This window comes from Scyliorhinus torazame, chromosome 13 (assembly GCF_047496885.1).
Source record: "Scyliorhinus torazame isolate Kashiwa2021f chromosome 13, sScyTor2.1, whole genome shotgun sequence".
Lineage (NCBI taxonomy): Eukaryota > Metazoa > Chordata > Chondrichthyes > Carcharhiniformes > Scyliorhinidae > Scyliorhinus > Scyliorhinus torazame.
In genome coordinates this window covers 61447393-61459544 of record NC_092719.1, presented here as the reverse complement: position 1 = coordinate 61459544, position 12152 = coordinate 61447393, and the positions used below count along the sequence as shown (strand labels likewise).

Sequence of the window (12152 nt, the reverse complement as noted above, 5' to 3'; positions counted from 1 at the left end):
GATTACACCTTTACCCCTTATGTATATGCACATATAGAGATCACTACATCCCCCGATTTTTTTGTGTTACACATTTTCTGTATGTTGTAAAGAAAATTGAACAAATATATGCAGTTTTGCAAATGCATTGCGTGAAATCAATGAGTTAATCAGTCAAATGTTGATAAATTTAGTCACTTAGGTTTCTTTCTTTCTTCCGTTTTCTTGTGTTTCAGTACCAACAAGTCATCATGAGGTGTTCAAATGGTTGAATCACTTTGTTGTCTGATCTTGACTTTTTTTTTGTGCTTGTGGTATCGATTCTGTGTGTCATTTGCCTTAACAACTGTTTTGTTTCTTTGTCCTGTAGCAAATATGAATTTATGAAATTCGTTGACATGCCATGTTATGTTTCTACTCTTGCCATTGTTATGGACTTTGCTGTTACATTGTCCTTCATGCGCAGAGTTGTACCATGTTGTACAGGTTGTTGTTTCATTGTTGTTGTTTCTGTTGTTGTTGTCATCGTTGTTTTCGTTGTTGTCTTTGTTGTTGTTTTTGTTGTGCTCAATGACTGTTCCTGGTGGATAATTTGAGTCATTTTCAAACTTCTCGATATCAGTGACCTTTGTGGTACCTGATGTTTTATTTAGCTTTATGATTTGAGATTCACTTGAATGATCTGATGTTTCATTGATCTTGGTGACATCAGTCATTTCTAGTTGATCTGCTTCATCTGTGATCTTTTGATACTCCTCTTCTGGAGTCATTTCAGGTTCATTTGAATCATCTTTGGTTTCTTGGTGCTCCTCTTCTGGAGTCAAAATCTTCAAGATTTCATTTTCATTTTCTTGTAGGGATGTCAGGTGGATGTACCTTTAAGAAATGGGTGTTTATCAAATAGCTGCAGTGATGTCAGTGTGTAAGTGGAGCTGGGCTGTCTTTCTGTCTCTCACTTTCATTTTGAGCTGTAAAGCTGCTTTGTGGCTCTGTTTTTGGTTTTGTTTTCAGAGTTGGAGAGCTGCATTCAAACAAAAAGCTGTATATCTCTCTCTCGAAAGAATGTCTCCAGATCACTTGATGATTTCAAAATAATACCTGTTTCTGTAGAGAATTTAAACCTGCTGTCTTTGATAAAAAAAGGTTTAACTTATGAATGGTTCTAGGAAAGGTATTAAGGGTTATCTATAGAGTATTGTATCTGTGGGGTTACGTGTGTTGGTAGTTGATAAGATGTTTACTGTGTATTTATAAAATGTTAACTGGATTCATAGAATAAACATTGTTTTGTTTTTAAAGTACTTAAGGTCTCTGTTGCATAACATCTGGAGAGTGGGCCCTTGTGCTCCCCATAACCAAAATCTATTAAAAGTCGTGGGTCAGGTGAACGCCATGATATACTTTGTAGTTTTCTAAACCCTGGCCCATAACAGGTAGTTTAGAGTAAATGAGGTTTTAATTGACGTGGTCTCACTGGACTCATACTTTGATTGTTGAGTGCTTCTGTATGGACGAGCTGAGATCTGTCAGTTTTGTTGTGACCTTGCACATATTGTATGTCGATTGTGATCACATTGTCACTATTCTTGCATACAGTGGGTAGACTTTCATTGTCTTCTTGCTGTTGATTAAATGAGCTGGGTAGACTTTCATCGCCTTCTTCTAGTTGCTCAAATAAGGTGGATAGACTTTCATAGTCTTCTTCATGCATGGTTGTCGCTCTGGAGTCTTTAATTGCTTCCATGCTGGAGTCTGTCACCGATCTCTCGGAGGAGGCTTCCATCGCTCTCTCTGTGGAGTCTTTCATTGCTCTCTGTGTGGAGTCATGCAGTGTTCTCTCTGTGGAGACCATCAGTGGTCTCTCAACAGAGTCGGTCAGCACTCTCTGTGTGATGTCGTTTTCTTCTTGGCTATTTGACAGGTTACTGTCATCCAATGTATCAACGATCTGCCATGCCATTGTGGTATTGGATTCATCTCCACTGAGTAGAGTCATATGGAGCTTTTCAACAGTTTTGCTAATGCTATGATCATCATATCCGAGGGCAGCATGGTGGTGCAGTGGGTTAGCCCTGCAGCCTCACGGCGCCAAGGTCCCAGGTTCGATCCCGGCTCTGGGTCACTGTCTGTGTGGCGTTTGCACATTCTCCCCATGTTTGCGTGGGTTTCACCCCCACAACCCAAAGATGTGCAGGCTAGGTGGATTGGCCATGCTAAATTGCCCCTTAATTGGAAAAAATGAATTGGGTACAATAAATTTTTTATTTAAAAAAAAATCATATCCGAATAACTCAGCCATGTCGGAGTACTATTCTTCAATATACAAATCACCTTCTTTGGTTTCGGATTTGTTATTGAGCTCTTCACTTTTAATTAACAAATCATCTTCTTCGGTTTTGGATTTGTTAATGTGCTCTTCACTTTGGATGCTGCAAACTGCTTCTTCCAGGATGTTGCAAAAGTTATTTTCAACTGCAGGTTGAAATTCAGGCATTGTCCTGTCTTTCGACGTAAAGAATTTTGGTTTTGTAGCCTTCAAACTCATAGTTTTAATTTTCGGACAGTGTCTCTTTCAGTGGGTGTGGTCTGAGTCTTCTGACGTCATGATGCTCGTGACGTAATGCGTTGGCATCGATTACGCATGCGCAAATCGATTTTCCTTCAGACTGCGTTCTTTTTGCAACTGCGGAATTTCGCCGTTATGCGTCTTTTTCCGAAGTGCGCATGTGCGCACTGGCTGGAACGCTCTCGCTCAAGATGGCTGCCGTTTAAAATGTACCTTTGTATCAAGTGAGCTACTGCCTTCACCTCGTAGTAGGTTTTCGTGCCGTTTTTTGGGGGGATAAATTGAAGGTACTGATTATTTTTTGCTCATGCGATATGCACTTTTATATCGCAGTTTTTAGAGTTAGATCATTTTCTTGTGAAAGTTATTCCCTTAAATCTTCATCAGATAGGCCATAAATTAATTGACCCCTGATGATGGTGTCTCTTAAATCAGCAAATTTACAGCCTTCTGCTATTAACTTGAGGTCTGTAAAAAAATTAGTGATTGACTCGCCATTTCTCTGGAACCTATTACGTAAGTTAAATCTTTCCAGGATTTCATTAGACTGACTTTTACAGTGTTCTTCAAATTTTTCGAGTATCACTTTCAATTTAGTTTTTTCTACACCTTCCAAGTAATTAAAGGAGTTATAGATCTCTATAGCTTGATGTCCTGCTATTGCTAGTAGCAGTGCTATTTTTCTTTCTTCAGAGGCTGTCTTTAAATCATTAGCTGCCATATATATTTGGAACTGTTGTTTAAACATTTTCTAGTTATTACTTAAGTTACCATTAGTTTTCAGCTGCCATGGAGCTTGAAAATGGTCCATCGAATCGTTTAGTCGTCGAGGATCCAAATGCTGTGAAGTCTCCCACAGTCGAACAGTTGATACTTTATTTTCTTTCTTTTTTCTAACCTAATCTAACTAGTACTGTTCTTTATAAAGCCAAATAACCTGGTACCATCTTTTATTACCTTTCTGTAGTATGTTGTGATATACTACTGAATGTAATAAATGTTACTCAATCCTGTTGCTGATGAGGTTTTCTGAATCTTGATGAAAAAGATTCAAAGTTGTCCAGTAGTAACAAAAGGTTTATTGAGTAACTTTCACAATAATCGTGTGAGTTCTTTACTTTAATATTAATACTAGTAGAAAGGTTAACTAGATCTAAATACAGTAACTACGTTTAACTACACTAATCATCTGAGCTAATCTATACTCCTGCCCTGGTCAAAGTACACCCAAAAGAGAGGGAGAGAGGCACAATGCGGTTGCTTTTATACCCTTGTTGGTACTGCCCTCTAGTGATCATCTGATGCTTCTGATTACACATTAACCCCTTATGTATATGCACATACAGAGATAACTACACTTTTCTGCTTCTTAATTCTAAGCATAAAATCTCGACTACCTGTTTACCTCATTATATCTTCTCTTACCATCAAACTAATTTAATCTCTTATCATTAAGGTTACTCCTCTCCCTTTATCCTTTGCCTTATTTTTCCTGTCGACCTCCTAACCTTGTATATTAAATTCCACACTCTGAATGTCTTGCAGAATGTCTGCTAGGCCACATGCAGGCCTGGTTTTCCTGAATGCAGCTGATGCCCGTGCTGGCTACCTCAGGACAAATCTACAAGGCACATGGGACCTTCAGCAAAGAATAACCCTCTTATTGTGATAGAAATGGCTTAAAGCCTGTTCCTGGTACGAGCCTCGGTGCCAATATTTCCCCTACCAATATGATCTGGCATTTAGTGAGCTTCCTACATGATCTATTGGAGGCTTAAACACCAATTTAGCATCTAATAAACGGGCATAACACAGTTGAGTTTCTAGGCCCTAATGCCTATCAAACCACATTCTAGCAAGAGATGGTAGGATGCAAATTGGTGAATGAAGAAGTAAAGTGTTATTTTCTCCCAGTATCTTTTCAATATATTCCAAATATTTCCGAGCAGCACTTTAAGACATCTAGGGCGAAATTCTCCGATAACGGCGCGATGTCCGCCGACTGGCGCCCCAAAAAGCGCAAATCAGTCGGGCATCGCGCCGCCCCAAAGGTGAGGAATGCTCCGCATCTTTGGGGGCCGAGCCCCAACCTTAAGGGGCTAGGTCAGCGCCGGACGAATTTCCGCCCCGCCAGCTGGCGGAAAAGGCCTTTGGTGCCCCGCCAGCTGGCGCGGAAATGACATCTCCGGGCGGCGCATGCGCGGGAGCGTTAGCGGCCGCTGACGGCATTCCCACGCATGCGGAGTGGAGGGAGTCTCTTCTGCCACCTCCATGGTGGAGACCGTGGCGAAGGCGGAAGGGAAAGAGTGCCCCCACAGCACAGGCCCGCCCGTGGATCGGTGGGCCCCAATCGCGGGCCAGGCCACCGTGGGGGCACCCCCCGGGGCCAGATCGCCCCGCGCCCCCCCCCAGGACCCTGGAGCCCGCCCGCGCCACCTTGTCCCGCCGGTAAGGTAGGTAGTTTAATCTACGCCAGCGGGACAGGCATTTTAGCGGCGGCACTTCGGCCCATCCGGGCCGGAGAAACGCGCGGGGGGGCCCGCCAACCGGCGCGGCGTGATTCCTGCCCCCGCCGAATATCCGGTGCCGGAGACTTCGGCAACCGACGGGGGCGGGATTCGCGCCAGCCCCCGGCGATTCTCCAACCCGGAGGGGGGTATGAGTATCTCGCCCATGAACTTTGCGTCCCTAGTAGCCCGGCGAAGGATTTTACTCATGTGGAAGGAAGCGAAACCCCCCGGCATGGAGGCCTGGATAAACGACATGGCAGGGTTCAGAAAACTGGAGCGGATGAAGTTTGCGCTGAGAGGATCGGCTCAGGGGTTCTCCAGGCGGTGGCAACCGTTCCTCGACTACCTAGCGGAACGTTAGGGGGGAAATAGATAGCCAGCAGCAGCAGCCCGGGGGGGGGGGGGGAGGGAGGGAGGGAAGGTAACTTGTTTTTGTTCTGGGGGGGGGGGGCAGGGGGGAGCACTATTTTGTGTTATGTTAGTTCACTATTTTCTTTAAACCATGTTATCTATCAGTTATCATGTTACCGCTTTTGTTGATTTGTAAGGGGGAAAAATTGTGTTTGAAAACTTTAATAAAATATATATATATTTTTAAAAAGACATATGAAATGATTGACTGACAGTGTCTCAAACTGAAGAACTTACATTTGGCAGATCTGAAATATTCAGGACTGCACAATATTGAATATACATGAATAGTCTGGAAGAGCCCTGTCAACAGACAATAATACTGTGCCAATGCTTGATATTTATGCAAACTCATATTATATATGTCACCTCTAAAAAAGCCTCAAATTATTTTCAAGTATCCTTGGTAACCAGCTAAATTTGCAAACGGATATGCACTGATTCCTCCTACCTGTCAAAATCCCCATTGCAGAGAGCACGCACAGGGATTGTGAAGGCCTGCCACACTGGGTTCAATGTGTTCTTTACAACTTCTGTCTTGTGACAAATGGTGAACCTAAAATATATAAAACATAGATTGGAATAATCATAATCACTCGCATTTTTTTTCTGTGTTCGTTTTATTGTTTGGAAAAGTTAACTCCACCGGACCACAGGGTAGATTCAACTGGTCAACACTACTTTCCCAAAATAATGAGAGCACAATTTGAGAGTAAATCTCCGAGGTTGGACCTTTATCCATTAATTGAAACTGTTACATCACAGTCGGTAAAAATGACAAAATATCGAACCAGACTGGAAATATAAAAAGTGTAATTCTCCCTCTGCCCCCACTACAGCCTCCTGAGATACAGGGCGGGATTCTCCGCTCCTGTGTCTAAGTGCAGATGCTAACGGAGGATCCATGGGGTGGGATTCTCTAATAATGGGGCTATGTCCCCACGCCGGCGTGAAAACCGGAGGCAACAACTCCGGCGTCAACGGCTCCGAAAGTGATGAATTCTCACCTTTCTAGGGCGGCTAGTTTGCAGCCGGAGTGGTCCCCGCAGCTCCAGCTCCGGAACGGCCCGCGCATGCACGGAATGGCCCGCGTATTTCCACGCATGCGCGGAACGGCCGGCTTCCCTTCTCCGTGCCGGTCACCGGGCAATATGGCGGAACACTACAGGGGCACGGCGCAGAATAAAGTAGGCTCCCACAGAACCAGCCCGCCCGTCGGTCGGTAGGTCCCGATTGCGATCCAGGCCACCGTGGGGGCTCCCCCCCCGGGGTCGGATCCCCCCCCCCCCCCCTCCAGGACGGCACCCGCACACTCACATTCCAGGTCCAGCCATAGTGGGAGGTGAGTAAACGTTTTGCACTGAGTGCTGAATTTGGTGCATTTGAGTGCGATAGTGAGAGTTTGGTGACCGAGGGAGTTAGGTGAGGAGGGAGTAAGGCGCTCCTTTCATTTTGTTTCCGACATTTCCGCAAAGAGTGCGAAGAGAGCCAGGAGTTTACAGAAAGTGTAGCTGACTGGGAGCAGGGTCGGTGGGCGGAGATCTAGTTAGTCCACAGGGCAGCTATATTCTGTCAGGTAAGAGGGGATGGAGGCTAGGCCAGTTACATGCTCCTCCTGTAGGATGTGGGTGGTGAGGGATACCACCGGTGTCCCCACTGACTATACCTGCGGGAAGTGCACCCAACTTCAGCTCCTCAAAGACCATGTTAGGGAACTGGAGCTGAAGCTGGATGAACTTCGGATCATCCGGGAGGCAGAGGGGGTGATTGAGAAGAGTTACAAGGAGGTAACCACACCCAAGGTACAGGACAAGAATAGCTGGGTTACAGTCAGGGGGAAAAAAACAAACAGGCAGAAAGTGCAGGGATCCCTCGTGGCCGTTCCCCTTCAAAACAAGTATACCATTTTGGATGCTGTTGGGGGGGATGACCTACCGGGGGAAGGCCCTAGCGGCCAGGTCTCTGGCACTGAGTCTGGCTCTGGGGCTCAGAAGGGAAGGGGGGAGAATAGTAAAGCAATAGTTGTAGGAGATTCAATGGTTAGGGGAATAGATAGGAGATTCTGTGGTCGCGAGCGAGACTCCCGGAAGGTATGTTGCCTCCCGGGTGCCAGGGCCAGGGATGTCTCGGATCGTGTCTTCAGGATCCTTAAGGGGGAGGGTGAGCAGCCAGAAGTCGTGGTGCACATTGGTACCAACGACATAGGTAGGAAAAGGGTGTGGAGGTAATAAACAAGTTTAGGGAGTTAGGCTGGAAGTTAAAAGCCAGGACAGACAGAGTTGTCATCTCTGGTTTGTTGCCGGTGCCACGTGATAGCGAGGCTAGGAATAGGGAGAGAGTGCAGTTGAACACGTGGCTGCAGGAATGGTGTAGGAGGGAGGGCTTCAGGTATTTGGATAATTGGAGCGCATTCTGGGGAAGGTGGGATCTGTACAAGCAGGACGGGTTGCATCTGAACCAGAGGGGCACCAATATCCTGGGAGGGAGGTTTTCTAGTACTCTTCGGGAGGGTTTAAACTAATTTGGCAGGGGAATGGGAACCGGATTTGTAGTCCAGCAACTAAGGTAGCCGATATTCAGGACGCCAAAGCGTGTAATGAGGCAGTGGGGAAGGGAACACTGACAAAGGAGAGTACTTGCAGGCACGGAGAGGGGTTGAAGTGTGTATACTTCAACGCAAGAAGCATCAGGAATAAGGTGGGTGAACTTAAGGCATGGATCGGTACTTGGGACTACGATGTGGTGGCCATCACGGAAACTTGGATAGAAGAGGGGCAGAAATGGTTGTTGGAGGTCCCTGGTTATAGATGTTTCAATAAGATTAGGGAGGGTGGTAAAAGAGGTGGGGGGGTGGCATTATTAATTAGAGATAGTATAACAGCTGCAGAAAGGCAGTTCGAGGAGTATCAGCCTACTGAGGTAGTATGGGTTGAAGTCAGAAATAGGAAAGGAGCAGTCACCTTGTTAGGAGTTTTCTATAGGCCCCCCAATAGTAGCAGAGATGTGGAGGAACAGATTGGGAAACAGATTTTGGAAAGGTGCAGAAGTCATAGGGTAGTAGTCATGGGCGACTTTAACTTCCCAAATATTGAGTGGAAACTCTTTAGATCAAATAGTTTGGATGGGGTGGTGTTTGTGCAGTGTGTCCAGGAAGCTTTTCTAACGCAGTATGTAGATTGTCCGACCAGAGGAGGGGCAATATTGGATTTAGTACTGGGTAATGAGCCAGGGCAAGTGATAGATTTGTTAGTGGGGGAGCATTTTGGAGATAGTGACCACAATTCTGTGACTTTCACTTTAGTAATGGAGAGGGATAGGTACGTGCAACAGGGCAAGGTTTACAATTGGGGGAAGGGTAAATACGATGTTGTCAGACAAGAATTGAAGTGCATAAGTTGGGAACATAGGCTGGCAGGGAAGGACACAAATGAAATGTGGAACTTGTTCAAGGAACAGGTGCTACGTGTCCTTGATATGTATGTCCCTGTCAGGCAGGGAAGAGATGGTCGAGTGAGGGAACCATGGTTGACAAGAGAGGTTGAATGTCTTGTTAAGAGGAAAAAGGTGACTTATGTAAGGCTGAGGAAACAAGGTTCAGACAGGGCATTGGAGGGATACAAGATAGCCAGGAGGGAACTGAAGAAAGGGATTAGGAGAGCTAAGAGAGGGCATGAACAATCTTTGGCGGGTAGGATCAAGGAAAACCCCAAGGCCTTTTACACATATGTGAGAAATATGAGAATGACTAGAGCGAGGGTAGGTCCGATCAAGGACAGTAGCGGGAGATTGTGTATTGAGTCTGAAGAGATAGGAGAGGTCTTGAACGAGTACTTTTCTTCTGTATTTACAAATGAGAGGGGCGATATTGTTGGAGAGGACACTGTGAAACAGATTGGTAAGCTCGAGGAAATACTTGTTAGGAAGGAAGATGTGTTGGGCATTTTGAAAAACTTGAGGATAGACAAGTCCCCCGGGCCTGACGGGATATATCCAAGGATTCTATGGGAAGCAAGAGATGAAATTGCAGAGCCGTTGGCAATGATCTTTTCGTCCTCACTGTCAACAGGGGTGGTACCAGGGGATTGGAGAGTGGCGAATGTCGTGCCCCTGTTCAAAAAAGGGACTAGGGATAACCCTGGGAATTACAGGCCAGTTAGTCTTACTTCGGTGGTAGGCAAAGTAATGGAAAGGGTACTGAAGGATAGGATTTCTGAGCATCTGGAAAGACACTGCTTGATTAGGGATAGTCAGCACGGATTTGTGAGGGGTAGGTCTTGCCTTACAAATCTTATTGAATTCTTTGAGGAGGTGACCAAGCATGTGGATGAAGGTAAAGCAGTGGATGTAGTGTACATGGATTTTAGTAAGGCATTTGATAAAGTTCCCCATGGTAGGCTTATGCAGAAAGTAAGGAGGCATGGGATAGTGGGAAATTTGGCCAGTTGGATAACGAACTGGCTAACCGATAGAAGTCAGAGAGTGGTGGTGGATGGCAAATATTCAGCCTGGATCCCAGTTACCAGTGGCGTACCGCAGGGATCAGTTCTGGGTCCTCTGCTGTTTGTGATTTTCATTAATGACTTGGATGAGGGAGTTGAAGGGTGGGTCAGTAAATTTGCAGATGATACGAAGATTGGTGGAGTTGTGGATAGTGAGGAGGGCTGTTGTCGGCTGCAAAGAGACATAGATAGGATGCAGAGCTGGGCTGAGAAGTGGCAGATGGAGTTTAACCCTGAAAAGTGTGAGGTTGTCCATTTTGGAAGGACAAATATGAATGCGGAATACAGGGTTAACGGTAGAGTTCTTGGCAATGTGGAGGAGCAGAGAGATCTTGGGGTCTATGTTCATACATCTTTGAAAGTTGCCACTCAAGTGGATAGAGCTGTGAAGAAGGCCTATGGTGTGCTCGCGTTCATTAACAGAGGGATTGAATTTAAGAGCCGTGAGGTGATGATGCAGCTGTACAAAACTTTGGTAAGGCCACATTTGGAGTACTGTGTACAGTTCTGGTCGCCTCATTTTAGGAAGGATGTGGAAGCTTTGGAAAAGGTGCAAAGAAGATTTACCAGGATGTTGCCTGGAATGGAGAGTAGGTCTTACGAGGAAAGGTTGAGGGTGCTAGGCCTTTGTCCTAGAACGGAGAAGGATGAGGGGCGACTTGATAGAGGTTTATAAGATGATCAGGGGAATAGATAGAGTAGACAGTCAGAGACTTTTTCCCCGGGTGGAACAAACCATTACAAGGGGACATAAATTTAAGGTGAAAGGTGGAAGATATAGGAGGGATATCAAAGGTAGGTTCTTTACCCAGAGAGTAGTGGGGGCATGGAATGCACTGCCTGTGGAAGTAGTTGAGTCGGAAACATTAGGGACCTTCAAGCAGCTATTGGATAGGTACATGGATTACGGTTAAATGATATAGTGTAGATTTATTTGTTCTCAAGGGCAGCACGGTAGCATTGTGGATAGCACAATTGCTTCACAGCTCCAGGGTCCCAGGTTCGATTTCGGCTTGGGTCACTGACTGTGCGGAGTCTGCACGTCCTCCCCGTGTCTGCGTGGGTTTCCTCCGGGTGCTCCGGTTTCCTCCCACAATCCAAAGATGTGCAGGTTAGGTGAATTGGCCAATGATAAATTGCCCTTAATGTCCAAATTGCCCTTGGTGTTGGGTGAAGGTGTTGAGTTTGGGTAGGGTGCTCTTTCCAAGAGCCGGTGCAGACTCAAAGGGCCGAATGGCCTCCTTCTGCACTGTAAATTCAATGATAATCTATGATTAATCTAGGACAAAGGTTCGGCACAACATCGTGGGCCGAAGGGCCTGTTCTGTGCTGTATTTTCTATGTTCTATGTTCTATGTTCTATGTAAACCACGCCAGCGAGACTCGGCCAAACTCGTCAGCCACTCGGCCCATCGGAGCCCAAGAATCGCCGGGGTGGCCGCTATCAACGGCCCCCCGACCGGCATAGCGGGAATCCCACGGGCACCCGAAAAACAGGATCGGAGAATTGGGAAGCCGGCGGCGGGGTGACCCGGGTCCGGGTCGGAAAATCCCGGCCATGGTGGTTCACGGCGGAAATATTGGCGTGAAACCCGCACCGATTCCGCTACCAGTCAGGGGCTAGCACCGGCGCCACGTGAAACACCTGCAGAATGCCCGGAAAACATTTGAAGGATCAGCGGGCCTGTGCTGCACATGCGCAGGGCTGACACCCCCAACACGCGCATCCATCGTGCCGGAAAAGATGGCACCGGCTATCCTGGACCGTGTACCCGCCCACCCCGACCCCACAGCCCACCTGCTGGCCATCCCCCACAACTCCCCCAAGCCCTGGCAGAAGCACCCTGCCAGTGGCAAGATCTCGGCCAAGTGTGCTGGTACTGAACTCTGCCTGCATGCCCTCTCTCTCTCTCCGTAGCTGCCACGCCAGGCTCATGACCGCTGAGACCACACGTGGCCTGCGCTGTCGAGAACTCTGCCCATTGGAGGCAAAGCATCACGGGTGGGCCCGCTAATGACATTCCAACGGGGTTGCGACTGCGCGCACCGTGCGTCCTGATGACGCGATTTGGAGGGGGCGGAGAATCACCATCCGGAGTCAAACGGGCGCCGGCCACGATTTTGGCGTCAGGAGCCAGTCTCCGCCTGATCGGCATTCCCAATTTCAGCATTAGGCAGTGGAGAATC

General features: G+C 46.9%; 1 protein-coding gene across 2 annotated transcripts in view; it reads right to left on the bottom strand.

The window, feature by feature from the left end:
• Positions 1-12152, bottom strand: part of LOC140388059 (copine-8) — a 544832-nt gene that overhangs the window by 220746 nt on the left and 311934 nt on the right. For both annotated transcript variants that reach the window (XR_011934073.1, XM_072471659.1), the window contains exon 9: positions 5918-6022. Coding sequence is in view for 1 of the 2 variants with exons in the window: in XM_072471659.1 (XP_072327760.1) it covers positions 5918-6022 (105 nt within the window). In the remaining variant the exon portion in view is untranslated. The remainder of the gene's footprint in view (positions 1-5917; positions 6023-12152) is intronic.